Genomic DNA, 16,299 nt, shown 5'->3' with positions numbered 1-16,299 from the left:
CGCAGTGGCTGGCCTCGGGCGGAGGAGAGTGGACGCGGCAGCCCTGGTGAGTCGCAGCCTCAGACACAGTGGGCGATGGACCCTGCCGGCCAGGGATGGGGCACTGTCTACCAAAACGTGACCCTTCCTTCACGAGTGGCGTGCTGAAACCCTTCCGGAAATAATCTGGGCTTCCGTTCCTTCCCCAGGCCACGGAGCTCGCCGAGTACACTGCCAAGATCGCCCTCCTGGAGGAGGCGCGGCGGCGCAAGGAGAACGAGGTGGAGGAGTGGCAGCTCCGGGTGAGCGCGGGGCGCCGGCGAGGGTGCGGGGTGGGCGGCCAGTGGGGGACCGCGGGGCGGGGGTCAGCAGAGACCGCACCCTCCAGGCTCAGGATGCCCCGTCAGGAACTAGCTATAAGTCAGATTACGTGGATGCCCCAGGACGGCCAGAGTCCCCTTCTGCTGCTCGGGACATGCATCCCCGCGGTGCTGGGGAAGACCTGCACCCTGGGGGTCTCCAGCCCCCACGAGTCCAGCTCTGGCTACTCCTTACTGTGCGATGGGTGGGCGGCCTCACCTCTTAAGAGGATCGGTTCCCCGTTGGAGAGCCAGGACGAGCAACACCTGGCTTGCGCTGTGCCCTCACCCCCCAAGAGGTTTAGTTGGTTGCGGCTGTAATAGAACCACATCCCCCCTGTCTCCCCCAGACTGTTCCTGGGGTGGGGGCGGGGGCGGGGCGCTGCCATCGAGTTCAGAGGGTAGACGTCTGCCAGGCTGTGGGGCTCCTCCCCCTCGCCAGCCCTTCCTCACCTGCGGTGGCCCCCTCCTCTGCACGGACCTTCACTGCCATCCCCCAACCAGAGTTGTGTGCAGAAGATTCTGGTCCTTGGGTTTTTTAAGAAAGTGCTCAAGTATTAAATGAGAGAAGTGGGTTACAAAACAGGTACAAACTTAAGCACATCTCCAGGGTCAGGATGTTGGTGCAGTGCCCCTCCACCCGTGGCCCCTCCCCCCCCCCCAGCTGCTGGAAGGATTATGGGGTGAGAATGGGTGTGAGCCATGTGCTGAGAGGCAGGGAGGAGCTTGATAAGCAACGCCCATCTGGCCACTGGAGGAAAGTAAAATGCAACATCAAAAACCCTTCAGTGGCTGGAGGGCTTCATCATATTTTTTTTTTTTTTTCAAAAATATATACAATAAGCATATACGGGGACTGTAAAGAAGTTACAGTACTTAGAAAAGTGTCTACCTTCTCTCGGTGCAGTTGACCCTGGTCTCCAGACCCGGGGGCGGCTGCACAAATGGTGGACTGGCCACCAGGTCAGCCAGAGCCTGGCCCTCTGCTTGGCGCTGCTGCAGACCGCCACATGCAGCCGGCGGAGGAAGGGAGGGTGCAGGATCTTGCTCTCCGCACGGACAGCGGGCCTTCAGTTAAAAGGTGGTTCTTAAGGACTCAAGCCCAAGGTTCTCTGTGAAAGTTCTCACCTGCCTCTCAACCTGCTTCCAAAGGCCAAGGAAGCCCAGGATGACCTGGTGAAGACCCGGGAGGAGCTGCACCTGGTGATGACCGCGCCGCCGCCACCGCCGGTGTACGAGCCGGTGAACTACCACGTGCATGAGGGCCCGCAGGAGGAGGGCACGGAGCTGAGCGCCGAGCTGTCCAGCGAGGGCATCCTGGACGACCGCAACGAGGAGAAGCGCATCACCGAGGCCGAGAAGAACGAGCGGGTGCAGCGGCAGCTGATGGTGAGGGCCGGGGGGCGGGGCCGGGGCGCCTGGGAGGGTCATCGGGCTGACCACGGGCCACTCGAGCTGACTGGGCCACTTCCCGTTGCAGACTCTGACCAATGAGCTGTCCCAGGCCAGAGACGAGAACAAGCGTACCCACAACGACATCATCCACAACGAGAACATGAGGCAAGGCCGGGACAAGTACAAGACGCTGCGGCAGATCCGGCAAGGCAACACCAAGCAGCGCATCGACGAGTTTGAGGCCATGTGAGGGGCCGATCCTCGGCTCTGCGCGGCGGCCGGCCCACACCGCCCTGCGCCGCCCCCAGCCCTCCGGCCGCCACTCTCTCCCTGCTCCGGGTGCTTCACCAAGAGAGCAGTTGCTTCAGTGGGAATGTTCTGGGTCTGGGACTGGAGGCAGTTTCCCTGGTTTATTTTTCCCAATTGTATCATAGTGCCAAACAGGCCTGATTTCTTGTTTTTATTTTTATTGAATCACTTCCGGTTTTTTTTTTTTTTTTGCTTGAAGCAGGACGAAATCAATTAAGGAAAGATGCCTGTAAAGTTTGAAATAACTAACTCCTCCATGCTGGCATGTGTGATACGAGATTCAGTATAATTAAAACCACATCGTGGCTTATATTCTGTGCCATACTTTTTTTCTATCTGAAATTAGCCGAAATTTATTTTCCTCTTGATTTCTATGAAGGATCCACCTCTGTATATTTGTTTTTTGAAGTGTGAGAAGTTTGACGCACTCCCTTACGCTCGCGCACCATTTCCTTCCTCCAGGCCTTCAGTTCAGTTGACGAAATCCTGTGATCATTCGATCCCTCAGGATAAACAATGCTGGATACTGTACTCTGGATAATTCTTTTTTTTTGCTTAACAGATAGAGGGCTACATTGTTGGACTCACACACCTAAATAATGATCAGCTCTAGAGCATAGTATTTATATGTAAGCGATAACATGGGTTTGTAACATTAGTTTAAAAAAGGGAAAGTTTCATTCTGTATATTTTGTTACCTTTTACAGAATAATAAAAGAATTCCATATTAAAAACCGCGGCCCTGAATCTGACATGACCTGAGGGCAGTAAGGAGGCTGGTTGACTGCTGCCTTCCTATCTGGGAAATGACTTTTTTTTTTTTTTGGTTTTGCTTTTAGTGTTCTTTGTGCGTGTAATTGACTATGCACGCATTTGAATTTTCTATCAGAGCTGCTTATTTGCAAAAGACACACGGGCTGTACTCATAATTCAGACTGACCGGTTCTGATAATTCAGCCATGAGGGCCCTTCTGACCTGGTCAGGATCTCAGTCCTTCCACAAGCAGAACCTGCTCTGACCTCCTCCGCTCCCGAGCATATCCACGAAGAGCCGGTAGCTGTCTGCTCATTCCCAGCCTTCCCATCCACACTCCGTTCTGTCCTGTCTCCAACCGGCCGTCTGCACAGCCCAGCAGCTGCACTGAGAGGCTGCCATCCCTCGAGTGACCCTTACCTGGCCAAAATGACTCCCATGGGGTTAGCTGACCACCTCCAGAAAGTTTTCCACAGCCAAGGGGGGAGGAATTGAATACCATGTTCTTTCCTCTTTGAAATACATAATTTCACTATTTGCTAAGCGCAGGGGGACCAGGGTACCTGGTGAACATTTATTGAAATCTGTTCATTTTGTACATCTCTCAAAGCAGACAACCAACCTGAGACTCAGTAACATCGATGATCGAGCTGTTTAACTTAAATACACACAGAAGGATGGAAGAACGTCTCAGTGGTGGGCTGGCTACAGACGGGAAGCTTCACACTCTTGAGGGACCCCCGCACAGTGCGTGTCCACACCCAGCCCTGCAGCACTTGAACAGCAATCAGTGCAGGATGAGGGTCATGTCTGTCCATAGGTTGGGGCTGGAAAGCACTTTCTGCCACTGGAGCTTTGCCTGTGAGCTTGTGTGTGCGCCGCCCAGCAGGTCCTCCTCTGTGTGAGCAAAGGGACAGGTTAGTGATGAGGCTAACAGGTTGGTAACGGCAGCTGGGGGATGCCCACCGGCCCTTCTCAGCAAAGTGGAAAGTAGTTTTTCTCTGCAACTTTAGACCAGATGAAAATGTGCCCTTCTGGGTGAGTAAGGGAGAGGACCCACCCCCTAACAGCAGGTGTGGACATGCTCAGGTGTCCTCCCCAGGGGCCGACAGGCCTCCAAAAGCCTGGGGCTTCCTCTCTGCAGTTAGGAAGTGAGGAGAGGACAGCTTTGGGTTGTTTCTTCCAGAAAGAAGGGGGTCAAAGGCCTTAATATATCACTGTGGCTGTGGACAGGCAGAGGGCCAGGCTAGCTCGCAGAGAGGAGTTGCCCTCCGTGAGAAGAGGGTGCCGTGGACAGGGTTCGTTCTAAGACTAATTGAACCATGAGTCTGGTTTCTCCCCAGTGGTCTCAGAGGCCCTGGGAGTGTGTCTGGATATCCTGGTAGTCGCAGCATTTTGGGAGCCTCGCTGCCCCAGGAAAAGCCAGCACTCGCTGAGCGAGACTGAGAAGCATCGCCCCCTAGTCCCTCCGTTAATGAGATCATTTCTGAATCGCCGTTTGTTTGGGTTAAGAAGATATTCTCCTTTAAGAAAATAATCCTTGACACCAGAAACAAAAGCAAAGGCTGTACCCAGCCCATTTTGAGACGTATAATTTTTTGTTTCTTTAGCAGATCTAAATCCGATTTAAATCGTTGAAATACTTTGCTGTATTATCGCTCAGTTGTGGAAACTAGACTAACTGCCATTTATGGTGGGTAAGGAAGTGGCAACCCGCTCCAGTACTCTTGCCTGGAGAAGCCAACGGACTGAGGAGCCTGGCGGGCTACAGTCCATGGGGTCGCAAGAGTCGGACACGACTTGGTAACCAAACCAACAGGCAGTTTCGGAGCCAGTTAAGTCTCCTGCCAGCACGGAAACACTGTTTTTAATGGTATGAACGTTAAGACAGTCACTAAAGATCAGACAGACTTACTCGAACCAAGCCTGGCACCTCCCAGGAAGCGGTCGTTCACCCCGAAGGTGGCCTGGTCCCAGACGGTCAGTTCTAGGCTGGACTGCCTCAGCTGCGAAGGGGTGACGCCTTTGAAAACGAAGGAATGTTTCCACTGGGGACAGGCCTGCTTCTTCAGGACGGGGGACTTGAGTCTCAACCTCTGCTGGTCTGGCAGAGTGAGACAGCTGCACAGGGAAACATTGAAAACCCGTAAGCTCGGCCCACCATGCGCCTCCACTCCCTGTTGGTACTTGCTCCTTGGTGAGACCAAGTGCTCAGAAAGTGCTCATAAACCCACCGCAGAACCAAAATTGTAAGCGAGGAGCGAGCATGGGAATTTTGAGACCTGGCTCTGTGATCTCTCACTAGGATGTTCCAACTTTCAGGGTGGAATTCTGCTCCGAGGATTAAGGGTGCTTTGGGATTCTAGGCCACGTGGCCCTAGTCTTAATCTGCCTCCTTGGTGTGACCACCACCAGGCTCGTCAGACCTGCTACCCAGAGAGCAGCACTCTGTACACACATTATCTCTTTTAACCCTGTTCTCAGACAAAAGAAATCCAGGAGGGCTAAGTCAGTCGCTTGCTCAAGGCCGTACAGATAAGTGGCAGGCTTAGGACCCAGTTCTATCTAGACAAGCCGTCATTTTTCCATTATGTCACTGACTGGGGATTTAGCAATTCTATATAATTATTACCTGTGTTTGCTTTACTTTTGGAGACACCATTAAACCCGTAGTGAATGAGAATGAGACAGGAGAGTCATCCATCTTACTGTTAATCCAAGAGGAGATGTCAGTGTCGAGCTAAATTGACATTTACTAACCATATTGCTTTCTCCATGGTCCCCTCAGTCCCTGGTGCCGTCACTGGTGTCACAGTAAGGACTGATAAGCTTTGGGTTTAGTTTAAAATGTATTCCAAATCTAGCTTCAGCATGCCTGAGTCCCATGAATTCTCGGAAACTAGTCTTTTACACACATTATGTTGGGTTTTCATAGGAAAGCTAAAATAAGACAAGTTTAAAGTGGCTTACACTTGGTGTCCCCTTACAGGGATAATGCCATATGTGTAAGGAAGGCGGAAGAGTTAGTCGCCCAGTTGTGTCCGACTCTGCAACCCTGTGGACTATAGCCCACCAGGCTCCTCTATCCATGGGATTCTCCAGGCAAGAATACTGGAGTGGGTAGCCGTTCCCTTCTCCAGGGTCTCCTGCATCACAGGCAGATTCTTTACCATCTGAGCCACCAGGGAAGCCCTGCCTGTATGTGTAACGGTCATCAGTGAATAATGATTGATTACAAATACCTACCCCTTAACAAACGAGTTTAAGGTGCCATCTGACCGCACAGGTAGGTTCTTGGCTCCCAGCACTACCAAACAGAGCTGACCGTTCTGTGATGGCTCGTCCCCTGTTCCTGGAAGGAAAGCTGGCATTTATCATCAACCCGACTTCTACAGCATGCAAGGCCATCCCCTCAAACTGGTATTTTAACCAGAGGATGTGTTAATAGCCCCCAGGACCCCAGAGCAAGAGAGCACATGTCCAGCACGCGGGGCTCCCCTGGCCCTGCTCACATGCTGCCCACTGCTGCACCATCAGGGAAGGATTCAAAACCCAGGCACCCGGCAGCTTCCAAGAGGCATGAAGAGCCAAGGAGAGGAGGACGCAGGAGCTTTAGCCAGTGGGCTGGGGAAGAGACCTCTGTCCGGGGGCTGCATGACCACAGGGTGTGAGCTGCTGCTTTGCTGGGGGCCCTGCAACGTGGGCAGTAGGAGTCCCTCTTCTATCAAAGAGGAGATCACTAACAGGGAAGCCTGGTGTGCTCCAGTCCACGGGGTCGCATGACTTAACAGCTGATGACAACATTGCTAATAATGTGGAACTGTCCTCTCCCTGTCTTCATTCTCCACCTCACTGCTTTCCTGTGCCCCCGTTATCTGAGTCAGTCCCACCTCGTGAAGCTGAGGACCTTGACCCCTCCTCCCTTCCAAGCAGCCGCTGCCCACGTGGCGTGGGAGCAGGGAGCCAGTCACTGGGAGCCTGGCAGGCCCTTCAGCCTGGAGCTGGAGGTGAACCAGACCATAATGCGGATGTCAGTCCACACAGAGGACTGTTTCTCCGGTGAGACAGTGTGCGAGTCGGCCTCCTGGGAGGAAGCCCCCAGGCAGGCGTCGCAAGAGCCCGTCGAGTGGGCATCACACGCCTGATTTTGGTCACTGATTTCCCTCCTAAGTCAAGGGGTCCAGAGAAGCAGGCTGGGCTTTGCGGGTTTGGCGGGGGTTCCTGGAACACAGGCTCAGTGGGCAGCAGAAAGGAAAGGCTGCAGCCTTCCAAGCCATCTGCTGCCCCAGGCTTGGGAACAGTGACAGGGAAGGACAGATGCTTGCAGGCAGGACGCCACCCACCTTCTGGAGCCTCCTGGAGCTCTCTGGGCCCTGCAGGGAGGACCAGCTTGGCCCGGACTGTGAGTTCTCCGTTATTGGTGGGAAGGCTGTCTTCGGATTTCTCTGCCTGCGGGATATGAGACAGAGCTCAGAGGCAGAACTCCCCAGCCCCCAGAACCTTCTGGACTCTTCTCATTGTCTCAGCACTGACCATAAGTGTCCCCTTCCAACTCCCCCTGCCCACCCCATCCCGGCAAAGCCTCTGCAGGCCTGGGAGAGCCCAGGAACGGGGGCAGGAGGTGCCCCAGCCTCCCACCTGGCGAGTGAGTGAGTGGAGAGGTTTGGGGAGGGGAACGGAAGTGTCTAGATTCATTCCAGCCCCCCAGCAGGGACCAGCCTCCACCCTCAACTTCCAGAAATCTTTGACAACCCCATGGTTCCTTCCTGGCAGGGCTGAAAGGGTGGGCCTGTGAGCAGACCCCCACCCTGATCCAGCGTGGAGAGTCACTGTCTATCAGCCGGGATTAGGAGGGACGCCGCTCAGTCTGGGGATCTCGGCTCCTTGCCTGCTTATCAAAGAGATGACCAGCCTTGGCGGCGGCCTGCCTCAACCTGAATAAGATCCTGGGGGAAGAAGACAGGACGGGGCCACTCGACAGGGAGCTGGAGGGTGGGGGGGCACGTAGACCACATCTGGCAGGGAAAATCGGGAGAGCCTTCAAGGAGGAGCAGGGATTTAAGCGCCATCTTGGGCTGACCTTAGGGATTCCAAGAGGTGGCCTGAGGATAAACTAAGGTTCTGAGAAGAGCAAGCACAGGGCACTGGAGGGGACTGAGGGCGAGTTGTGCAGACCCCACTAGAGAAGAGAGATGGGAAGGAGGGTGGGACCCTGCCAGGCCTGGGCTTAACACCATAGAGGCCAGAAACCAGAGCTGCTTCTTAGCAGAGGGGCTTCCTGTCCGACTCTCTGTGACCCCACAGATTGTAGCCCTCCAGGTTCCTCTGTCCCTGGAATTCTCCAGGCAAGAACACTAGAGTGGGTTGCCATTCCCTTCTCTGGGGGAATTTTCCTGACCCAGAGATCGAACCTGGGTCTCCTGTATTGCAGGCAGGTTTTTTTTTTTTTTTTTTTACCATCTGAGTCACCGGGGAAGCCCACTTCTAAGCAGAAGCATCCTAAAAAACAGCCCCCGGGGCCTCTGGCGGGGAAAACAGGGACAAGGCCACCTGGGCCCGGCCCAGCCCTCGTAAAGGCCCTGCCAGACTCTCACGTGACCCAACACCCTGCTGCCACCTCTTAGGAGGTGGCAGAGCACACGTCCCCTTTCTCATCCGTGCTCTCTCCCTGTCCGCGATCTTGGCTCAGAAACATGGGCAAAGCAGCCGCCCCAAGAAGCGCAGCCCTTTCTCCTTGGCCTCTCACCCTCCCGGCCGAGCTGACCTGCGGCCCCTGCTGGCCTTCCTGAGAACACGGGCCTGGCCATCCCCATCTCTTACTGCTTGCTTGGGGTGGAGGCACAGCACGTGACAATCCCGCAGGTCTGGGGGAGACTTTAGCTCGAGAAGGTCAAGCCTCCTCAGCTGACACCAGGTGGCCCCGAAATCTGGGAAGCGTGTGGACCTACCAGGCCGTCACCAGGACCTGAACCCCCAGCCTGATCTCTGCTGGTGTCTGGACCCCATTGAGGGTGGGGCTGTTTGGGACCCTGAACACAGCTGAGCAGGTGAGACTCCAGCCCACCCCCCAACCAGGGAGCCAGGCTGAAGCTCCCACTGCAGGGTCACAGGCAGGCAGGGGCCCCGGCTCCCAGGGATCTTCTGGGATTCTCTTCTGGGATCCCTTTGACAAGTCAGTTTGGTTCTCGTGCTGGGGGTGGGGGCTGTGCTTAGTTGCTCAGCTGTGTCTGAACCCCATGGACTAGAGCCCTCCAGGTCCTCTGTCCACGGGATTCTCAAGGCAAGAACTGGAGTGGGCTGCCATGCCCTTCTCCAGGGGATCTTCCCAACCCAGGGATCAAACCTGCATCTGCATCGCAGGCAGATTCTGTACCATCTGAGCCACCAGGGAGGCCTTCAAGCTCACCTTGGCCCGGAGCGGATACCAGCGGAAGGACTGTGATTCTCTGTCTTCGAAATCCCACGTGGCCAGAGGGACGATCACTTCTCCAAGAAACACCCTCCGGGTGAGCACGCCCAGATGCCACACGGACACTTGCAGCTGCCGGCTGGCCAGCTGGACCAGCTCCACCTGGTACTGTGGAGGCAGGCAGACAGTGCGCATGGGCTCACAGCTCCTGGACGATTTTTCGTCTGTTTCCAACACTGCCCTTCGTTCCATACTCTATCTTTAAACTTCTAATTAATCTGGTTATTTTCTTCATGGCTATAAGCCCCGCGAGTGCAGTTCAGACCAACAGTCCACCACGCAGCATCTGTGCCCTCTCAGAGCCAGGTGCTTCGGGGAGCAAAGCGTTTGGTCCCCCGGGTCTGCCCGCCTCGGGGCAGCTCTGCACGCTGGGCAGCCTTCCTTGACCCCTTGCTGCTCTTCAGGGGCTCCCTGACTGGTGGCCCCTTCCTGACAAAACAGAACGACTCCCTTTGGCTGACTGAGGCCACAGTGCAAAGTAAGACCTGCTTTCCATTGCCGGCAAGGCCCAGGAGGCTGGGCCGGCAGACCCTGGCTTGCTAGTCTCCACGGGGTACGTGTCACCGACTCCAGAGAACGAGGGTTAAGGTCACAGCCACTGTCACTCAGATCGAGTGTCACTGTTCACCCTTCCCTGGCCCCCCACTGAGTGGTCTTCCTGGGGAGCGCCTGCACCCCGTGGAGCACCAGAAGTCTCCCCAAGGAGTGCTGTGCCTAGAAAACTGAGAGTCGGCTTTCAGATCCTCAACCTTCACATGCACCTTTCTCCAAACTGGTGAAGCTCGGTATCATACTCCCGCCCCCTGCCCCAGGGATGTGACCTCCAGGGAGCCGAACTAAAGGGTCTGAAATCTGGTTTCCGACACACTGTTCATGATTGCTCGGCTTCTTCATCGGCCCATCTTTTCCATTTTATGTATGATTTCTATGAAAGCCTAAAGCTGGGTCCATGTTGGGATGTTCTACACTTAGAATAAAGATCGGTTCTTCTCAATGTATCTGGGAAGCTTTATAGGATAACCAAGATACTCACAATACACTGGATAAAATATTCATGGTACACTGAATTGAGATTCTGGGTGCCCTTTAAGGTAGTGAAAACTTTAAAAATCAAAGTATATAATATTTATCTAAACTATAGTCAATGCTTATCTTTGTCTCATTTTATAAATATGAGATATTTATCTGCCTCTGTTCAGTACAAAGCACCTTAAACCTGTGACGAGTAATTTTATATGTAAGCTCACAATGTGTGAGGTAGCACAGAGCTTTTCAAAATTCTGTTAGGTGAGCAAAGCCACGTGAAGACCAGGGTCAGTGATTTGCTACTGGAGGAGTATTCCAGACCAGTAGCACCTCAGGCCCCACCCACACTTACTGAATCACGAATGAAAAGAAAGCTGCTAAGTCATGTGTCTGACTCTTGCGACCCCATGGACTGTAGCCCGCCACTCTCCTCTGTTCATGGGATTCTCCAGGCAAGAATACTGCAGTGGGCTGCCATTTCTTTCTCCAATCTGCTTTTAAAAGCAATTCCTTGGGTAGTCCTTATGAATGTAAATTTTGTGAAGGACTGCCTGTCTATCCTAGGTTCTGGGTGTACTTTTAAGGACTCTTTAAGCTTCAACTTCCCCATTGCTAAGTGAGGATGCCAACACATGGCTCAGAGGGTACATAAAGCACTTGGTCACAGCAAGGGCACAGAAAACAATGGCTATTTTCATGTCCCAAGTAGGACCCTTGTGCCAGCTGCCCAGATGGCCCCTGGCTGGGAGTTCACAAATGTCCCTACTCGCCAAAGAAGGCAAACAAAGTCTTCTCTTTTCTCGGGCTTGACACATGGAATCCCTGGGCTGACTAGCCTTCAGTGGGTACATCTCTGTGCCTCTGGACTGTCCTTCCAGCTCAAGGCCCCCCATGCCTGTCTGCCATCTACACTCGCTAGACATCGCCTGCAATTCTCCTCCCTGTACCCCAGTGGGAGGCGGTCCCTCCCTGGTCTCTGCCCTAAGCCACCAGTCACAATGCTTAGCGCCAAAGAAAATGGAAACCTGAACAATTCTTCCAGAAATTTTTTTTTTTTAAGTTGTTGTTGGTCCAACTCCTTGCAACCCCATGGACTGCAGCACGCCAGGCTTCCCTGTCCTTCACTATCTCCTGGAGCTTGGTCAAACTGAGGTCCATTGACTCGGTGATGCCATCCAACCATCTCATCCTCTGTCGTCCCTCTTTTCCTGCCCTCAATCTTTCCCAGCATCAGGGGCTTTTCCAATGAATCAGCTCTTGGCATCAAGTGGCCAAAGGATTCTTCATAAAAGAAGAGAGCCAGGTCTGCCAGATACTATGACAAAGAAGTACTTTCACAAGGATACTAACTCAGCAGTTTCATTTACAGGGCCCCTGGTTTGACGATACCTCTCTGATAGTCACAAAAATCCAACAGAACAGACCAATTTTAGAAACTGAAGTAAAGTGGCTCAGTCGTGTCCAACTCTTTGCAGCCTCAAGGACTGTAGCCTACCAGGCTCCTCCGTCCATGGGATTTTCCAGGTAAGGGTACTGGGGTGGGGTGCCATTGTCTTCTCCTTTAGAAACGGTGAGGCAGCCTACTTCCTTTTCACCATTGTCTCGCAAATCATTAATCCAAAGCCATGCACCGGTCCATCAGACTCAGCACTTTTTCTGTACAAAGGCTGAAATTTATTTTCTACCACTTGCCACTGATTGACAGAGCCCTGCCAGAATGTTTCAGTGTCTGCACTTACGTTTAACTGACTCAAGAGTTTGAAGGAACCACTGGCTGGACTCTGGCCCCAGAAACCTCTGCCCAAGAGCGTTTGCCCAGCAAGTACCTTCAAGGTCTCCTGAAAGGTCGGCTCCACCGTGTTCTTCTGGACGCCGGTCTTGCGTTTTCCCTGGGACGATTTGTCAGGCAGCAGATAGGTCTTGACGTAGCTGGTGGCCAAATGCAGACAGCAAGGGGTGAGAGCCCAGCGTGCAGGGCAGGCAAAGGGTTCAGGAGGAGAACTGCATGTCAGCGGTTGCTTTAACGCCGCTTCCCACTGCCTCTGGGGTCGACAGAAAGCATTCAGTGGGCGCCCCAGCGACAGTGCTGGGTGCACAGCCCCCCGTTTACACAGTCTTGGGCTATAATCCTCTGGAACTTTTCTGGGGGTGTGAAGCCCCCTCCTCGGATCTGGATCACTCATCACGCTCCATCACTCGTCACTGGTGACGCCCTTGGGAAGCGGGGGCTCCCTGGGGGCTCAGTGGGCGGCAGGTTTCTCATCTACCTGGATCCTGAGGCCTGTGCCAGCTTGTCCTCACCCCGCCTGCCTCTTCTCCCCAACCCACAAGAAAAAAACGTGGAAATGGAAAGTATATGCTGCATGCCATGCTCTTCCTGCGGGGCCTCGGACACTGCGTCCTGACAGCTGAGGACTGGCCTCCCTGAGCCCCTCTCCCCAGGTCTGGAGGCCACCCACCCCCGGGAGCCCCATCCCAGGCTGACCCCTCTGCTCAGGTCCTGAGACTGTCCTTCTGGGCTCTTCCAGCAGTGGCACTGATTGCAGGGACACCATGTGCCCAGGTCCTGTCCCAAGGGTTAGAAACCAGCTCTGCTATATCAAAGCCACAGAGAGCAGGAACCCTCCCCCAGTTGGGATCCCTGCTGGAACCCTAGCCTCAGGCCTCTGCCTCCCTTTCAGTCATGCTTCTTATAGAGCAGGACTCAAGGCTCATCAACACCTCACTGTTGATTGACTCAGATCCTTGATCATTACGAGACCTCACACACTGGAAAACAAGAGATATCAAATATATCTGTATAGCATAAAGCATTATAATAAAAGACACACCCATGTTATCTAGTTAAGTCCTCTATTTCCTTTCTTATCATCATCTGGATGTTATGTTACTGACACTGGAGTATTGATATGTCCAACTATTACTGTAGGGCTATTGGTTAGTGAAAAATGTTCATATAAGTTTTTCTATAAGATCTCCTCCATTACGAATGTTCATTTGAAGAACTGATGCTGAAGCTGAAACTCCAATACTTTGGCCACCTGATGTGAAGAACTGACTCATTTGAAAAGACCCTGATGCTGGGAAAGACTGAAGGTGGGAGGAGAAGGGGACAATAGAGGATGAGATGGTTGGATGGCATCACCGATTCAATGGACTTGGGTTTGGGTGAACTCCCGGAGTTGGTGATGGACAGGGAGGCCTGGAGTGCTGCAGTTCATGGGGTTGTAAAGAGTTGGACACGACTGAGCGACTTGAACTGAACTACCCAATATGAACTCAATATTTCTCTCTTCAGTTCTGTCAGTTTTTGCTTCTTATATCTTGATGGTCTGTTATTAGATGTACAGACATTTAGGACCATTTTATCATCTTGTTGTACTGAACCTTTTACGAATATATAACGTCCTTTTCCTCTTATAATCTTTTCAGACTTAAAGCCTGTTTGTCTGATAATGGTACAGCCACCGCTGCTTGCTCTCGGTTACCATCTGTATGGAATATCTTCCCTTTGTGTCTTTAGATCTCAAGTGAGTCTCTTGTAGATGGTATACAGTTACATTCTCTGCTTTTATCCATTCTGCCAGTTTCTGTCTTTTGATTGGACAGTCTAATCCATTTTTCTTTAAATTAACTACTAATTGCATTTGCATGCGTGTTCAGTCGTGTCTGACTCTTTGTGACCCTTTGGTCTGTAGCCCACCAAGCTCCTCTGTCCACGGGATTTTCCAGGCAAGAAGACTGCAGTGGGTTGCCATTTCCTTCTCCAGGGGATCTTCCCAACCCAGAGATCAAACCTGTGTCAACTGATAAGAAATATTAATACTTATCTCTGTCATTTGCTGTTTCTTTTGCCTTATAGCTTTTGTGCCCTCTGTATTCTTTTGTGTTTAGCTGATTTTCTGTGGTGAAACATTTAAATTTCTTTCTTGCTTGTTCCGTTTTGGTTTTCTATAGCTATTTTCTTTGTAGTTACTAAGGGGATTGCATTGACCATCTTAAAGTTATAGCACTAACTGAATTCATGCCATGTTAACCTTAGCAACATAAGAACTCTGCTCCTTTTCAGCTCTATCCTCACCTCTTTCCCTTGCTGGTGTTACAAAGCTAGATGTGCATGTGTGTGCTCAAGTCTCTTCAGTCCTGACTCTTCACAACACTATGGACTGTAGCCCACCAGGCTCCTCTGTCCATGGGATTTTCCAGACAAGAATACTGGAGTGGGTTGCCATTTCCTCCTCCAGGGGATCTTCCTGACCCAGGGATCAAACCTGGGTCTCTTACGTCTCCTGCATTGGCAGGCAGGTTCTTTATCACTAGTGCTGCCTGGGAAGCCCATGTGTCCAAAACTAGAAAGTACTAATTCTTTTAAATGCATTAGTCTCTTAAATTATGTCAAAGACCAAGTGTGGAGTGACAAGCCAAAATGACACCCATAATCTTTCAAAAGGTAGTCGTGTCCTAAGTCACATGAGAAACCAAAAGTGGAATTACCTCCCACTGATTACAATTACAGGACCTTTTGTAACTGCCTGTCTATGTGCCATTATCGAGGTCTTTATTTTTTCATTTGTCTTGAGTTACTGTCTAGTGTCCTTTCATTTCACTTCCAGGGTCATCTTGAGCATTTCTTGCAGGGCAGGGCAGGGGTAACGTGCTCCCTTAGCTTTTCTTTAGCTGAGAATGTTGTAATTTCTCCCTCACTTTTGAAGAACAGTCTTGCTGTGTGTTTCCTTTCCTTTTAGCACTCTCTGTCTCTGTCTCTCTAGCACCTACTGCATTCTGTCCTCTAAAGTGTCTGATAAGAAATCTGCTGATATTCTAACTGGGGAATCCCTAGTACTGACTATTCACTTCTTTCTTGCCGCTTTCAAGAGTCTGTCTTTCAAATGTTTGTTGATAATGTGTCTCAGTGTGGGTCTCTGAGTTCAGCATCCCTCAAGTTCAAAGCGCTTCTTTGGCGTTTACGTCTTGCGTCCCATTTGGGAAGTCTTCAGCCATCCTTTCTTCAGGTTTCTCTCTGTGCCATGCTTTCTCTCTCCCCCTTTTGGTAGGTATGTTGCCTATGTTGAGTCACTTCATGGTGTCCTCAAGGTCCTTTAGGTTCTGTTTGCTTTTCTTTAATCTTTTTTCTTTCTGTTCCCCAGACTCAGGAATTCCATCATCCTATCTTCATGTTCACCTATTCTTTCTTTCACCTGCTCATACCCACCTTTGAATTCCTCTAGTGAAATTTTCACTTCAATTATTGTAGCTTTCACAGCTCCAGAATTGTTTTCTTTTTAGGTTTTCTATCTCTTTATTGATATTTCTATTTTGTTTATATATATATTTTTTCAATTTCCTCCACATCTTTCTTTAGTTCTTTGAGCATCCTTAAAGCTGTTGTTTTAAAGTCTTTGTTGAGTAAACCCACCATTAGATCTCTTTCAGAGAAAGCTTCTGTTGCTTTATTCTTTCCCTTTGAATGAGCTATACTTTCCTGTTTCAGGGGGTAGTTTTGGGACAATGATTATTCCAATTTTCCTGGTGCAGAAGGTACAGATAGGGGAATAATAGAAGTTAAGACTAGAAAGACAGGAGGGATTTGTGATGGAGAGCCAGAGTGCTTTAGCAATGCACTGAGGAGCTACTGAAGGTTTCAGAGCAGAGGAGAGTTCGATTGGGTCAACAAAGTATTCCTTTCCCCTAACTGGTACTAAAAATTGTGTGCTAAAAATGTTCCATGTTGGGGAAGGAAAAGACCAAAATGTGGGGCTTGCTTTAAACCATACACAGAAAATCAGTTCCAGCTCCAATATGAAAGTATCTAAGTTTGAAAAAACTCCACTAGAAGATAACAGAGAAGAATGTATTTAAGATTTTCAGGTGGAATTCTCCTACAAACTCAAAAGGCAGACATTTTAAAGGAAAAAAAGGATAAATTGGACACTATCAAATTCTCTACAAGAAAAGTTATCACAATGCTAGAAAACAAGTAACAGCTAGAAGACATGTAAGATACGTAT

The 16,299-nt window shown here is 51.2% G+C and overlaps 2 protein-coding genes across 7 annotated transcripts in view; one reads left to right on the top strand and one right to left on the bottom strand.

Annotated features, from left to right (window-relative positions):
• The window catches only part of EZR (ezrin), a 45,634-nt gene extending 43,282 nt beyond the window's left edge, over positions 1 to 2,352 (top strand). For all 3 annotated transcript variants that reach the window (XM_060419304.1, XM_027972625.2, XM_027972626.2), the window contains exons 12-14: positions 189 to 281; positions 1,491 to 1,727; positions 1,819 to 2,352. In XM_060419304.1, coding sequence (XP_060275287.1) covers positions 189 to 281; positions 1,491 to 1,727; positions 1,819 to 1,983 — 495 coding nt within the window. In that variant the 3' untranslated portion in view covers positions 1,984 to 2,352. The remainder of the gene's footprint in view (positions 1 to 188; positions 282 to 1,490; positions 1,728 to 1,818) is intronic.
• Positions 2,353 to 3,342: 990 nt separating this feature from the next.
• SYTL3 (synaptotagmin like 3) overlaps positions 3,343 to 16,299 on the bottom strand; it is a 94,162-nt gene continuing 81,205 nt past the window's right edge. For all 4 annotated transcript variants that reach the window (XM_060419302.1, XM_060419303.1, XM_012183194.4 and 1 more), the window contains 6 exons: positions 12,118 to 12,220; positions 9,203 to 9,373; positions 7,140 to 7,245; positions 6,043 to 6,148; positions 4,712 to 4,917; positions 3,343 to 3,693 (listed from right to left, as the gene is read on the bottom strand). In XM_060419302.1, coding sequence (XP_060275285.1) covers positions 3,584 to 3,693; positions 4,712 to 4,917; positions 6,043 to 6,148; positions 7,140 to 7,245; positions 9,203 to 9,373; positions 12,118 to 12,220 — 802 coding nt within the window. In that variant the 3' untranslated portion in view covers positions 3,343 to 3,583. The remainder of the gene's footprint in view (positions 3,694 to 4,711; positions 4,918 to 6,042; positions 6,149 to 7,139; positions 7,246 to 9,202; positions 9,374 to 12,117; positions 12,221 to 16,299) is intronic.

The sequence above is a fragment of the Ovis aries genome, chromosome 8 (genome assembly GCF_016772045.2).
Source record: "Ovis aries strain OAR_USU_Benz2616 breed Rambouillet chromosome 8, ARS-UI_Ramb_v3.0, whole genome shotgun sequence".
Lineage (NCBI taxonomy): Eukaryota > Metazoa > Chordata > Mammalia > Artiodactyla > Bovidae > Ovis > Ovis aries.
This window is presented reverse-complemented; position numbering and strand designations above follow the sequence as displayed.